General features: G+C 37.2%; 2 protein-coding genes and 1 pseudogene across 4 annotated transcripts; 1 reads left to right on the top strand and 2 right to left on the bottom strand.

The window, feature by feature from the left end:
* Positions 1-361: 361 nt before the first annotated feature.
* LOC117618464 lies at positions 362-6,145 on the bottom strand (annotated as a pseudogene).
* A 1,944-nt stretch (positions 6,146-8,089) lies between these two features.
* On the top strand, positions 8,090-12,289 carry LOC117619619 (protein ABIL2-like). 3 transcript variants are annotated; one of them, XM_034349619.1, is made up of 10 exons: positions 8,090-8,964; positions 9,130-9,873; positions 10,137-10,219; positions 10,316-10,466; positions 11,012-11,111; positions 11,225-11,317; positions 11,416-11,458; positions 11,530-11,618; positions 11,712-11,857; positions 11,969-12,289. In XM_034349619.1, exons 2-10 carry the CDS (start codon positions 9,775-9,777, stop codon positions 12,137-12,139), a joined length of 975 nt encoding a protein of 324 aa, XP_034205510.1. In that variant the 5' UTR covers positions 8,090-8,964; positions 9,130-9,774; the 3' UTR covers positions 12,140-12,289. The 3 variants fall into 3 exon arrangements, with proteins under 3 accessions (XP_034205510.1, XP_034205511.1, XP_034205509.1); XM_034349620.1 differs by having other exon boundaries at positions 8,090-8,836; positions 9,737-9,873; XM_034349618.1 differs by having other exon boundaries at positions 8,095-8,964; positions 9,737-9,873.
* A 1,011-nt stretch (positions 12,290-13,300) lies between these two features.
* On the bottom strand, positions 13,301-15,078 carry LOC117619130. The gene is made up of 4 exons (XM_034348993.1): positions 14,951-15,078; positions 13,890-13,962; positions 13,748-13,803; positions 13,301-13,567 (listed from the first exon to the last, which is right to left on the bottom strand). Exons 1-4 carry the CDS (start codon positions 15,004-15,006, stop codon positions 13,453-13,455), a joined length of 300 nt encoding a protein of 99 aa, XP_034204884.1. The 5' UTR covers positions 15,007-15,078; the 3' UTR covers positions 13,301-13,452.
* Positions 15,079-15,119: the final 41 nt, after the last annotated feature.

Below are 15,119 nucleotides of genomic sequence, written 5' to 3' on the forward strand. Positions count from 1 at the left end.
TTCTTCCCACAGGCTCAAATTGGGAGACTAGGTATTTTTTGTTTTTTTAATTGAGTTTATTTATCTAATAAATATTTTATATGAATTTTTTAATTTCCTCTTAATTTTGATAGAAAATTTAACACAATTGATGGAAAAACCATTGAAGAACAGTCATAACAATGTTTGGAGTCGAGAGACGAAAAATAAAATAGGATCTTATTTGAGGAATTATTACTACATTTTTGTCTTATAAATTAGGGCTTTTATGCAATAAGTTCATTATGCAAGATGGGCTTTTGAGGCTGAAAAACATGAAGCCCGCGTTTAATACTATAAAACACTTGGATTGGAGTGAGACCAAAAGATGGCCCAAGCCATTTTATCCGACCTTTTCCCCGATTACTTCCTCTAACAATCTTTCCGTTGTTGAACGATGCCTACTAGTGCGGAAACGACGGATTGCTTTTGTTATGGAAGAAACTGCCATAATCTTCATCTCTTGAGGATTGTCACAATTGTTTAAGTCCCACTGCAGTTGGCATTTGGACACTATAGTTGCCAAGTCATCGGCCATAAGAGCAAATGCTTCCACTTTTCTCTGACTTCTGACATGCCGGGTGGAGATTGGAAGTGTGGTGAAAGTGGGTGATGCCCATTTGAGAAGCTCTTCCCCGTAAAACTCACCCTTCCTAAGGGCCTTGGTGGTCATTAATATTGATGATGGTGAAGTAGCAGCAGCTTCACTCTTAGTATCGGTATCGCTAGTACTAGGCGAGTAGTAGGTCCACATGGTCCCTTCTACAATGAAGAGTATGCAATCAAGCGGGTCTCCCATTCGAAAAACGAAGCTATTCTCGTTGTACACCACGGACTTCAGATAGTCACACATCATTATCAACACTTTTTCATCCAAGTTCTTAAGCATTGGTACCTATATATATATACATGAATATCAAGTCATCAATACATACCCAACAACATTTTCTTAAGAACCATATAAAGAGAGAAAAGAGAGGTTCGTACGGGGTTTCAGAAACATACTGTTTTTAGTGTCTTCATGCAGAGACAATGCTTTAGATATTTTCTGGTATGCCAAGGAAGAATAGAGAATAGATTCACCAAATCGGCGTCCTTGTTTTCATCTAACTTTATCTTTCTTTCTTTCTTTCTTTCTGGTATGATATGCATGATTTCTTTCTTCAAATTATCAGGTAATTCATTTATGGATATCCAGCTTCGTACATCTAGCTCTTTCATTCTAATTCGTACATCTAGCTCTTTCATTCTAATCTTCTGCGTTTTATCTTCTGATTTTTTAGCTTCCAACCGCATAGATGCCTGTTTCACCAAATATATACAAAGCTCAACGTAAGATCAGCTCCTCAAATATATATATATATATATTCTTATTCGGATGTCGTACGGATGCTATTGTAAACATATAGGAAAGCAGGAAAGATAGTAAAAAATACATGTTGTCCGCACGATAATAACATCCAGACATCTGCATATGAGAATTTATATATATATACACACACCTATAGCTGCTAATTAACAAGATTATACATCAAGAGAGAGATTATTAATTCAGTACCAACCTCCACATTTCCAATGAAATATAGAAACAGTACCAAACCAATGATAGAAATAAGAATCGCAAACAAGTTTTCCCACATATATGTACTTGTTGTGAGATTCGTGCCAAAGTTACTGCAATAAATTAGTTGCCGGATCAGTAATGACCCCCATTAGTCAACTTTGAACAGTAATGTCACTTTTTATGAAAATAACTTATTGCGGAAAAATTATTGATTGTCAGTGCATATATATCCAAACCTTAGATTCCGCAAGCCCTACCAAAAAGAGTAAAATAACTTCCTAGCAAAATGTACATGCTCCGAGTTATGATTCTTAAGGGAATCAAGAAATATTACAAAATCAAAGGGTGCTTCAGTATCGTCTGGAGTATTTAATGGGCACCGCTCATTCAAAAATGTGATAGTTGTTGAAGATGTATTCCGACCATCGCAATAGAAGGCACTCATACATTCCTTCGGATTTGCACTATAATTTACACAGGCTTGGCTCCAACATGACGTCTCTCATTGAATAGAAAAAAAATACCAAAACGCTCCGAGTACCTAATTAAGAGACAACAAAGAAATGCGTTAATAAATAACATGATGCATGCATTAAGAAAAAGGATATAAAGAATACTTGTAACAATTGTGACAAAATAAGGAATTTTGAAAATAAAAAGACAATTGTGATTAAACTTACATGACTGGCAAGAATGTAGAGAAGCAAGTTGAGTAAACCTTTAGCCCATATTCTAGTAGTAGTCCTTGTAAGTTCCTTACACGATAGATGAATTCGATAAATTCTTGGTAAATATTGACCGAGAAGGAAGAGATTCAAAAAGTTTAGTTTATCTTACTTGAGGGATTGGAAGAAGAGCCAAAAAGTCAATTACGATGGAGAGAGATAACCACGACATTTTCTGAGGTATTCCCTTAGCAAATTCAATTAGCTTTTGTATTTTCGATTTTGAATGCCATGTTGTTCTTCGTACCACAGTAAATGTACTGTTTCTGGTTTTAATAGCTTCATAAACTTCATAGACAAAATGTAGGAGGAAAATGATATCCGTGAGCGATCGCGAAAGAAGAGCTGCAATCCTCAAGTTTTTGTCCTTTCCAAGTCACTTGTTATCCTCGTCAATGATTGGAATGTAAAAGAACAAAGGATCTAATGAGATTGCAATCACACATGAAATCAAGAACATCTTATTCCACAATGGAATATTTGTAAGAAGTACATCAAGTTTTGATGACCTCTTGATGTAGAACAGCTGGCAGATTTTATCGCGGTTGAGCTAGAAAAAGGGCGCAGTGGGAATTTGCAGTTTTGTCGTCCAAGTTCCGATTAGGGCGCAAAATACCATTTCGGAAAGGGAACGACGCCACGAGTGCAACTCACAGCTCTGCTGTGACATATGCTGGATTTTGGCATTCTGAGGTCATTTGGACTTCCAAAATTGCAGTTAAAGTTTGGTAGTTAATTTTCCAATAAATTTTGTTTTGACAGTTTAGGAGTTATGTTATCAAGACTCCAAATTAATTCTGTTTTATGTCAGTTTAGGAGTTACGTTATTACGACTCCAGGTTAATTTTGTTGTTTCAGTTTTATGTAATAATTCCCTTGGTAGTTGAAGGGTTGAGGGTTGTTGAGAATTGTGTATTTAGACAGGTTTGTCTAAACATTTCTGGTAACTCAGTTTTTAATAATATTAATCTAAGAGAGCTTCTCTTAATTTTCTGGTGGAATCCAGTTTTCCTTGTTACTCAAGGTTTCGCTTGAAACCTTATTGCTTGTGCTGCGTCACCTCTTCATCACTTGGTACTGCCCCTCCTCCTCATCATCGCGGAAGAAACTTGTAGTGAAACCTGATGTGAGACTGACAATAAAACTAGATCGAGCCATAGGATTATAACTTGGAAATTACTTTTCAGAGAGCAGAGAGAGAGAGAGAGAGAGAGAGAGAGAGAGAGAGAGAGAGTCTGATCCATGGCTTAACTGAATTCAAGTAGTTCAACCCAGCTATTAATATGCAGTAGCTAAGTAGCTGATTTCACACTTAGCACCAACCACTAACGTCTACAGTGCGACGGCGACCAACAAACCCATCTCAGGTAAATATTATATATTTTATTTTTCAAAAAGAAAGAAAAAGAAATAGAAAAGATTATATTGGGCCTTTCCAAGCCATAGCATCTCTCCATCTCATTTGAGATTTTTTTCAGAAACAGAAAAGCTCCCACTCTTTTATCATTTTGTCGACGGCGACCAACAACCCATCTCACACGTTGACTCCTCTATTCTTTACGGCATTGACTGAGTCTTCCTCCTATATACAGATTGATAAGCTCTCCTAAGTTTACTTTATTATTAGTTGGATTTGCTCTCAAGATCCGCTTGGTATGCAATTTTATATTTAAATTCCATTTTTTAGTAGGCCGGTTTGAAGTTCTAGAACTTGTTTCTTTATTGTGATGATTTATCATTCATATTATACGATTAATGCCTGGGAATAAAAATATATATGCTTAGATTTTACATTATTAACAATAATGTGTTATATTATATGCAAATATAGACTAGACTTTAAACTAAGAATCAATTTTATAAAAATCTATATTCTTAGATTTTAAATTATTTGGTGAAAATAACATTTATATATATATATATATTTAATGTATTTTATGCACACAAAATTGTCAATGAACGAGATATATATTTTATCAATGGTAATCAAGATGTTATCATGATTACTTGAAATTGTAATTTAACAGAACCACAAATAATGGTAACTTTTTTTGGTACAGAAAATAACGGAAACTTTGAACCCTCTGGATTCTTGAATAATATTAAGGTTTGGGCTTTTATCGATTAAAATTCACGATTCCTTGATGTGAGATAGATAGGCCTTGTGTATGTCGGCTGAAATGGATGAAATCCTATCTTAAATCGACTCTATCTTTAACGTTTCTTCAAATAATAATTTAGGGCTGGACGACGCGACATCATCAATCCTTGGTTATGGCGGAAACGGCGCACTATGGTAGAAGCAGCCACCTCCTTCACCTCTTGAGGAATGTTACATTTGTTGAAGTTCCACTTTAGTTGGTATCTGGAGACTACAGTTGCCAAGTCCTTGGCCATAAGAACAAAGGCATCCACTTTTGTCTGACTTTTTTGACATGTCTGACTTTTTTGACATGTTGACGGCAGATTGGAAGTTCCGTGAAGTTGTCTGATGCCCAATTGAGAAGCTCTTCCCCATAAATGTGACCTTTCTGGAGCGTCTTGGTGGCCATTGTCATTGATGATGGGGTTGCTTTTCCAGCTTCATTCTCACCAGCAGTCGAGTAGGTCCATACATTCCCTTCAACAATGAAGACCATGCAATCCAGTGGATCTCCCTTCCGAGAAACGAAGCTATTTTCGTTATACGTCACATCCTTCAGATGGTCGCACATCAAATGCAACACCCTTTCATCCATGTCAAATGAATATTTTATTATATTTTCTTTTCTTTTCTTTTTAATTAAAAATGAATCAACACTAAAATGTAATAAAATAATAATTTAATTTGACATTTCGGGTGGAGTGTAAAGCTTTGTAAGATGTTAAATTGCCACATTAACCATCAAATTTAAATTTGATGTTTAGTATTTGGCATCTTCCTTAGAGATGCTCTTAGAACTTAGAAGTGGTTTAATTACAGCTAAGTGGTTAATCTTAATATATATTTAAGGAGAGAGCTAAAAAACAATAATTTTATAAGTTGTCTTGTCTCACCTGCGGGATGGGAAGAAAAGCGAAAAAGTCAACTAAGATGGAGGCAGATAACCACGACATCTTGTGAGCTATTTTCTTGGCAACTCGAATGAACTCCGTGGAAGGTCCATTTTTCTGGGTATTTGGGGTTGGGGCCATATTTTTAAGGGCATTTGAGGCCAAATTAGCACCATATGACTTTTTCGCCGACCGTCACAGATTTCATATATGAAATGCACCAAGAAAATGATATCTGTGAATGATCGTAAAAGAAGGGCAACAATCTGCAACATTGTGTCCATTTGAAGGCACTTGTTTTGTTGATCGATGATTAGAATATAAAAGAACAAAGGGTCCAGTAAGACACCAAACACACATGATGTTACAAATATCTTATTCCATATATGACGGTATTGCCCCTCTGGATGACATATTTTCTTCATTATGGCATACATCCGCGTTTTAACTGGACTGGAAAAACAAATAAGAATGAAGAAGCTCAAAATATAGGGCGGCTTTTCTTAAATCAGTTGAATACTTGGGTTGAAATATTAAAAGCGTAAACAATGAAAATGCATCAGATTCAAATATATGATATGAGTTAAGGAACGTTGTGCATGCATTATTCATAGAATCATAGTTACAAGTGACAGCCAAAGCCACTGCAGATACAAGTCCTATATATAAGCTTGATAGTTAGTTGATACAACAAACATTTTTCTATACGAAAAAGAAGAAGAAGAAGAAGAAGAAGAAGAATAACTAACCCATCTGTTTTGTCTGTCAGGTTCTCCGGATCTGCAGCTACTGTGATGCTACCCATAATCACTCAATTGACTGCTTGTTTAGAAGGTTTTGAGTTTACAGGGCGGAGCAGAGACAGAGAGAAAGGGAACAAGGAGCATTCGAGTGGCACAAAACCAAATGTAAGACACTACACAACTGAATCCAAATTGTACCCGCAGCGCATTTTATGTATACACAAGGTTTTGTTTAATCTCTTAATTATCATTGACGATCGAGATGATTCTTTTTTGTCCCCAAGTCTTTTTGTAATATAAGTTAACAACTCTTCGAAACGATCATGTATCAATTAAAAAAGACAGATTGAATTCTGGACTGCATTGTTGAATTCTATTATTGGTTTGGGCTTTTATCCATCAAAATTCACAATTGGTTCATTTGAGTTCAGATGGGCCAACCTCTGCTCTCCTGGGATTCACTTGGGGGGTACGGTTGTGTGCAGCCCAAGAACCTGTGTCCTCCCGCAGCAGCTCTCAGGACTAGGCATATTGATTCCTAGACTCTGAAAAAAGTACATCATATTCCTGCAATAAAATAAAAAAACAAAAACAAAAAAGGTAAATCATGTTGTGTTGGTCTTCTTCTTACGAATCTACATGACAATTGCCCCCAATCACGCCACTGATCACACTATAAATTATTGGGAACCAGTTACGCTAAAATCACGGATTCACTCCCAAAGGAAAAAGCTGAAACAACTCCAAACCCCAAAAACAGCTTTTGTTTTGAAAAAGAAAAAGAAAAAGAAAATCAGTGGGATCCATACCCTCATTAGCGAAAAACACTTGTATGAGATTGAGATAGCATTGTTATGTTATTCTCGATAAATCACGATATGTCATTCGTGATAATTTTTTTTTTTTACATAACAATCTATAATTGATTGAAAATAATAAAATAGTGCTACGTTCATACGTTCCACACAAGTTCTTCTGCTCATTAGCTAGCTGCTCTAAATCAATCAACACCTTTCATTTCATGTTTTCCACGGTAGTGGTTCCCCACGGTGGACCCATATGATATGATTTTTGAAGTCTCATCATCAACCGTTGATCAATTGAGATTTGGTGCATTGGAGGAGACTCCCAGAAGTCCGAAATTATGTTATGTGGTGGTGGGGTTCTTCTTCCTCCTCTCTGTTTCTATCTACACACATGTCGTTGTTGATGAGTTTGTTTAATGTTAGATTGCACGTTCAATCCAGGCAGCATGAGTGCCTCCAAGGTCACGCCTTTGATTTATATTATGTAATGCCCACTCCACTCATCTATCTATGGCGTGGTCTTTTGACATGTGCTTTTCAACCCACTAGATTGAAAAGCAATTGTGCAGCCAATTCAGCAGAGCAGCCATTGCCCACAAGCACAACACAACATCTTCTCTAATCCAATTCCACTCCAATGTTTTATCATGTATGTATAATGTATGTGGGGACTCAGAAAATATCCACTGTGTGACTGTATCTATCTACCAGCTGCTTTCCGTGCCTTACAGATTTAATTACGAAGGGCATGGGCCTCCTAGCAACCAACCATGACCCATCCATCCTCTCCCAACGAAGAAGTTCCTGGTAATTCGGTCATTAAAATGGAAGGTTGAGATCAAACCTATCAGTCAGGTACGATATGGAGAATTGGGATGGGAACCACTACTACTATAATCTTTTTCATTCTTTAATTGGGATCTTAATTCACATGCCTCTTGTGTAAATTAATTAAATTAGCAATAGCAACAATACAGTAGGTACGTTTTGATGGAAGATTCTTCATTCTTTTTTATTGCCAGCCACATTTGAATTCAATTTGGATCCTTTTTTTTTTAAAGCAGAGTTTTAGACACATTTATTAATGGGATGAAGTTCTCTCTGTAGAGGCACTCAGACCAGATTTTTACGAAATTGGCAATTCAAGGAAGGTAGGGTAGAGCTTTTCATGGGTTGGCCAAGAAACAGAAAAAAGGCTAGAGCTTTTGATGGGAACTTCCACAAAGCCCAAAGCTTTCAATGATTCAAACCATTTCTGAGAAGAAAGTGGAACCCATGAACCCGCTCCTTCTCTACCACGGTACCAACACACCACCACAACAAAAACAAGCGGGAGGGAGGGAGACCCAACAAAGAGGCTCAACAACATGAACCGGAAAAAACCAACATTGCAATTTCCAATTTTTGGGTGTGGTCAGTGTTTGTGTTTAGAGACAGTGGGACCCAATGATACCAAGAAATTTCTAAAAACAAAACCAAGGAAGTAGGACCCACTAAGTGGCTAATGATGAGGGAAAGGGAGGCCTAAATTAATCACCTGTTCTTCTTGCTACCAAAAGGAGAGACTTTTGCTCTCTTTAAAAATCTTCTGAAATCGAAGTGTGCCTCAGATTCCTTGCCTACACACAGACGTGCTCGCCTTGATGGATGTCCCTCCATGCCTCTCTCTCCCTCTTTCTCTCTCTTCGCAAGTCCTGTGCTTTTTTTCTAGTCCTCATGGTATTTGAATCTCCCAAACTAGAGTTGTCGTTTTCTGTGCTTTAGTCAAATCTTATACCAAACCATATTGGTCACTGTCAACAAGTGGCCTGTCTATTTATTTTCTACTTTGCCCTTCTTCTTCACCATTTAGGTTTCACATACTCCTGCTTCGAATTGGGAAGGCGGTTACTGGGTTTTGGACTTCTGGGTAGTTGCGCTTTCAGCTCCAGAAGAGCATTCACTAAGGTTAGTGGTTAGCTTGCTTTCAAATATACCCCCTTAGACTTTTGTTACGCTGTTTGAGAGAGAACAAAATGACCGGAGAAAAGAACAACTTTCAACTGAGCTAATGCAACTGCTCATGGTTGGTTGAGGTGAGCTTATCTTTGAAAAGGCATAATGCATTCAATTGCTTTTCATTTCCAGGATTTCCTCCTGTAAAAAGAAAAAGTTGTGAAATTTTGCAGATTTTGATGTTTGTTAGGATTGGGATGTTAGTTACTCTCTTTATGTAATTTACTATTCCTTTTCCTTTCCAGCATTACCTATTTGAACAAGAAAAGCATGAAAACCAACGATTATCTCAACAATAAAAGAGAGGGTACTGAAATTTGACAGCTTTTATTGTTGGTGAAATGCAGATAAGATGAGCTTTAAGTGTTTTCAAGTGTTTAGTATATTGTTCTGTTGATTTTCCTGTCTGAAATGGTTGCGGAAATGTGGCAAAGCACTATCTTTATGCTGTTCATTTTCTTATTCCCATATATTCTTTTTATCTCTGGCACGGCTGTTGTCTAATTAAAATAGTAGCTTCTGGTATTTTATTAATTAATTGTTAAATGAGACGCTCTCCTCTCTTTCTTGCGCAGACACACACACTTGGTGTTGCTTAAACAGTTTAAAAATAAAAAATTGAAATGGGATTTTTATTGGTGCATAACCTCACTCTTCCTCCGTTTCTCGCTTTCTCTCCTACACACATTGTTTTCTTTTTTTCTTTTCGGGGGGAGGTGATTTCAGATTTTTCATGGGTTTTGGATGCTGAGTTGTGCATTACCTTACTGTAACCTCATATGTTCTTGCTGTTGGGTTTTTTGACCCCCTACTTGGCCTAGTCTTTTAAGTTCTTATCTTGATTGTTTGCAGCATAAGGAAATCTTAGTTCACTTTCCACGTTTAATCTCATGGGAACAATGACTACAAGTATGCCCGTCCCTCGAGTAGCATCTAATTTTGATGAGGTATCTATGCATCAGAGCTTGCTCTTCTCTGATAGTCTCAAGGTACTACTCTTCTGCTTAAAGATTATTGTTAGTTGGTTCTTAGTTTTGCGAGTTCAATGAAATGTACAGGGGGTTTTAAATGAATCATCTGGAAAAATCAAATCTTTGGTTTTCTGTATACCTCAATAAAAAATATCGGAATCCGAGGGCAGTTAGTTTGTGATGGTGGAAATATCTCTTTGTAGAGTTTTATAATTTTTTCAGTCAGAGATCCTTACAACTGAAGTTCTATGATTTGCATGCGCATTGGATTACTTTTTCAGGATTTGAAGAATTTGAGAACACAATTATATTCAGCGGCAGAGTACTTTGAACTATCATACACAAATGATGACCAGAAACATATGTGAGTTATTTTGACTCGTGGAAGTTTGGGTTTTTCATAAATATTTCTTTTCTGTCATTATTTTAACAAGAAAAAAAATTCCCTCCTGTTATGCAGAGTGGTAGAAACATTGAAGGATTATGCCATTAAAGCTCTCGTGAATACGGTGGACCATTTGGGTTCTGTGACATATAAGGTTAATGATTTCTTTGATGAAAAAGTGGATGAAGTTTCCGGCACAGAATTTCGGGTATCTTGCATTGAACAGGTATTCTGTTAAAGTAATGCCTTTTTCATATAAGGTTAAACTGTTAAAGTAATGCCTTTGTCAGTCATCCGGTAGACACTTCTGATTCAGGGCTATCGATATAAAAGAAATCTTGAACAAGCTTGTCTGATGTCTGTTTCTATTTAAAAGATCAGTGGAAACTGGCTTTTTTGGGTTTGGTAGAAGATAATTAAGTTTCCATGTAGATTGGCTCACATGATATACCTGCTTCAATTGTTGGTCTGCTAAAAAGCCAACTTCTTCTACAGGTTCATAGTTTATTAGTCAAAGTTTTGCATGACAAATATTTCCCAGATCACATTTTATTGTTTGGTGGGTATTTTAATTTCAATGAAACTCTTATGCTACACAGCAAGGTGTAGTAATTCCTTTTAGGAGAGCCTAAGTCGGTTCAACAACATTGTGTGAATTACTGCACCATAGACCATACTCAACTCCGTTAATTTCTAGTTATGTTTTTCAATCACAAGAAACCAATACTTAAGAGACGCTGACAATTTTCTTTCTTTTTTATGGTTCGTTAGAGGCTAAGGACATGCCAAGAATATATTGATCATGAGGGTCTTTCCCAACAGTCATCAGTGATAGATACTCCGAAATACCACAAGCGGTACATCTTGCCAGGCAAATACTCAGCTTCCTCTCAATATATTTGTTGTTACTTTAAGCACTCTCTCCATTTTGTAATTTTTGTCCGCTTTTAAGAGATAATTCTTAAAACTTAAATTCACGTTCAGTTGGTGAGACCATGCGCGGTGCCAACAAAACTAAATCCAAATATGAAGGTTGCAACCTGGATGATGAAGATGAATGGCATCAATTTCGGAATGGTACCATGCTTTATCTTCCATTTTGTTTCAATGCACATAAGTAAGCAATTGTTTAACATAACTTTGTTATTGTTGTAATCTGATTGGATTCCTAAAAGCTGTTCGTGCTACCATTAGAGAAACCCCTCCACCTACAGTCAGGTAAATATTGTTGCAGCACTTGTTTGAACCAAGCTTGTAACCCAGGTTAATCTTGGTCCTGTTTTGTGCAGCAAAGGGCGTTCTCCATCTCCTTCTCCACAACCTTCCCAGCGGCCTGGAGTTTTTTCTTTTACATCTACCATGCCCAAAAAGGAATTAGGTGCGTATGCATGTTAGACATTGTGATATTGACACCTTTATAATGAATTGGCCATATAGAATCTGACTATGATGCTGTTTACTATTGAATCAGAGAAGCGAACAGTTTCACCTCATCGGTTTCCACTTTTACGGTCTGGATCTCTTGCAAGTAGGCCAACGACCCCGAACAAAAGTCAGTCAACTACCCCAAACTCAAGTAGGCCTACCACTCCGAATCCTTCTAATGCAAGACGACGGGTGAGTGTGGGAATTGGATTGACTTTACCTGCATTTTCACTTGTTCATATACTTGCCACCATTCCCTTCTATAGAGATACTTATAAAGTAAAACGTTTATGCATATGCCAGTACCCTTCGGAGCCTCGTAAATCAGCTTCAATGCGATTACATGCTGAAAGGGAAAATGGAAGAGAGGTTGAACAATACCCCAGCAAAAGTAAACGCCTCCTCAAAGCCTTGCTTAGCCGGCGCAAGTCAAAGAAAGACGACATGCTATACACTTACTTGGACGAATACTGAGAATGGACATTGGAAGCAGAAAATTACTGCATAGTTTTTCTTTCAGCTTCACCCTTTATTTGATTACCTTTTATTTTTATAAAGCAATGTACGTTTGGAAATCTTATAAACATTATATATCAAATGTTATATATCATTTCAGAAGTTTGCTGGGTAATGCATTTTAGCGTCAATCATTGACGACATTAGCTGCAATAAGTATGAAGGAAAGAGGAGCTTCTCTGTACCACTGTGTTATGTTGGGAGTAACTACGTTGTCGTTTAGTTGCCACCTTAAATGGCCTAATCTGTCGGCAGCATCATAAAAGTTCCTGTGCGTTTTGAAATCTTACAAACATTATGTATCATTTCAGGAGCTTGCTGGGTAATGCATTTTAGCGTCAATCATTAGACGACATTAGCTGCAACAAGTTCGAAGGAAAGATAAAAGCTTCTCTGTACCACTACGTTATGTTGGGAGGAACTACGTTGTCGTTTAGTTGCCACCTTAAATGGCCTTATCTGTCGGCAGGATCGCAAAAGTTCCTGTGCGGTTGAGATTTTATTTTAGGTAAAAATGCAATGCTGAGATTGCCGTGCATAAGATCGTGAACAAATGAACTTCATTGCTCGCTGCAAACCCAGTTGAACTCACCTCAGAAATCCCATTTAAACGCTCGGTTAGAGCATTTCCCGGGGGAGGGGCTACTCAGTCAAGAGGCTCCCAGACCCCCAATCCCATTTCTAGCGGCCAAGGCTTGCCAGGGCTAGTGCTGGGCTCCACCAGCCTGGGCAAGCCCAAAGACAAGATTTGCTTGGGCTATTGTCTGGCAAGCTGACATCATGCTAACATCATTGTAACGTTAGCAGTCAATTTAAATACCAAAAAAATGAAAAAAGAGAAGGGAAAAAAAACCAGAAATTTGATAATTTTTTCTCTATAAATATCTAGCCATATTCTTCACTTCCCACGCTAAAACTCCATACAAATTCCTCTCCTCATATTTCACGTGAATAGTGATTGCTCTTGGCTTGCCAATGGATGGGAATGCATCAAAAAAATTGCTAAGGCAGTCACTATTCACATAAACAGTAACTGCCATTGAATCCCTTTGCCTTTTGCAACGGAGAATGGATAGCAGTGCTCTTAAAGGGCAACACTGAATCACGAGTACTATACTGTAGAACGACAACCTTCTTTCCAGATACCTTATAGATCCGAAGCTAAAAAATCAAACTAGAATTCATGCTTTAAAAAGTTCCACAAACACTGACTTTTGATTCATTGTGTTACATTACAGCTCATTTCATGGGAAAACTAGCAAAGCTAGTGGTCACAATTCCATTCCTTTTCCGAATTCTTCAATTGTTTTTGTGGCAAGTGTCAATACATCTACAAATGCACTATATGATGCTCGAAGAAATCTTGCCTCAACAGCCTCAAAGTGCCTGTACATAGGATAAAAACGAACCACCGCAGATTCAGTAGAAAATAAATAGGCAGAAAGAAAAATTTGTTCCTCCCCCTCCCCGATATAGCACTTTCTTGCATCAGAATCATTTCTATCAAAATCATTCTTCGATTAAAGTTTGAACAATTAAGGTTCACGAAGAAAGAAATTTGCTTACACTGAAAGCTTTCCATTAGAAACTGACATCTGCCTCTTCACCTTATCTGGTTGCAACTGCAATTATAAATGGAATCAGATAAGATGCTAACTGAATCACGATTGAAGTAAGCAAGACATAGATTAAGCATATGAAAAATCACCTCCTTATCAACAGCTAATGCTGCATAGACAATAGAAGCGCTTTCCTCAGACTCATAATCTACCTCCAAGTCACTGCAGGCAAAATTTCAATCTAAGATAACAATGTTCCTCTGTGGGTTAAAGAATTCTCAAAGACAGATTGTAAATGCTGAAAGTTGGATAAATGATCTCCACTTCCCATAGAAGCACAACCATTGGAAAACTTTACTAGGTCACTCAATTGTTCATACTCCTGTAGTCCTTGATGCATATTTGGTACAAAAAGAGAGACTACTGGTTTGAAATTTTCAAATGACAGTTTTCTCATTTAAAGTTTATTCTCAAAAATATCTAGAGCAATCTCAGAAACCTCACCCAATTTTCTTAAAGAGGGTTAACCTCGGCATATCTTGATCTACCTACCTAATCAGGAGCTCTAGAACTCCTCCCTAACAATGCTGAAAACCACATATTAGCACCTATGGATCCCCAAGTTAGTTCCAATCATAAATTAGAAAAATCTAAAAACTGAGGCGAAATGTTGAAAATATAGGACCAATTCAACTTCTCCAAGAAATTTAGTATGTCAACTGTAAGGAACAACATGAGTTCGGATATAACATGGAAGAAAAAGCTACAGCCTACAAATATTATATTAAAATTACAAAAATGGGGAACACGTAACAGAGAAGCTCAATGGGATGAGACCATAAAAGCAGAAGAAAAATTATGGAAAAACTTGGAAGTTAACTGAGAGACTACACAAATTCATCGAAACAGATACTCAAGAAGGCAACTTTATGAGAAAAAAACAAATTCAGCTTGAGCTACATCACCATAACTAATGTTTTTAACAGATACGTGATAGGAACAAACGGACCCATACTGGAAAATCATTAAATCATTAAAAAAAATATTTACTTTTTGGTTCCTATGGGATTGAAAGAGGAAGATAATCAAAACCCAGAAAAACCCAGTTGAACTGTTGACTTAAATTACAAAAAGCAAAGAGACGCCAAAAGACAGAACCAGAACAAAATTACATATTGAAATATAAGAGAGGAAAGGGAGAGAGTAAAACCAGCTAAATTCCCACTGGGTTTGGCCATCTGCCTTGTCAGAAGCTACAGCAGCCATAGTCCTGTAGAGCTGAGAAGTTAGAAAAGATGAGCAAAATGTCGGGGGTTTATCGGGTTCAAGATGAACAAAACGCTGCGTTGGAGGTTTGGAAGTAAAATAAAGACTCTGCT

This window comes from Prunus dulcis, chromosome 2 (genome assembly GCF_902201215.1).
Source record: "Prunus dulcis chromosome 2, ALMONDv2, whole genome shotgun sequence".
Classification (NCBI taxonomy): Eukaryota; Viridiplantae; Streptophyta; class Magnoliopsida; order Rosales; family Rosaceae; genus Prunus; species Prunus dulcis.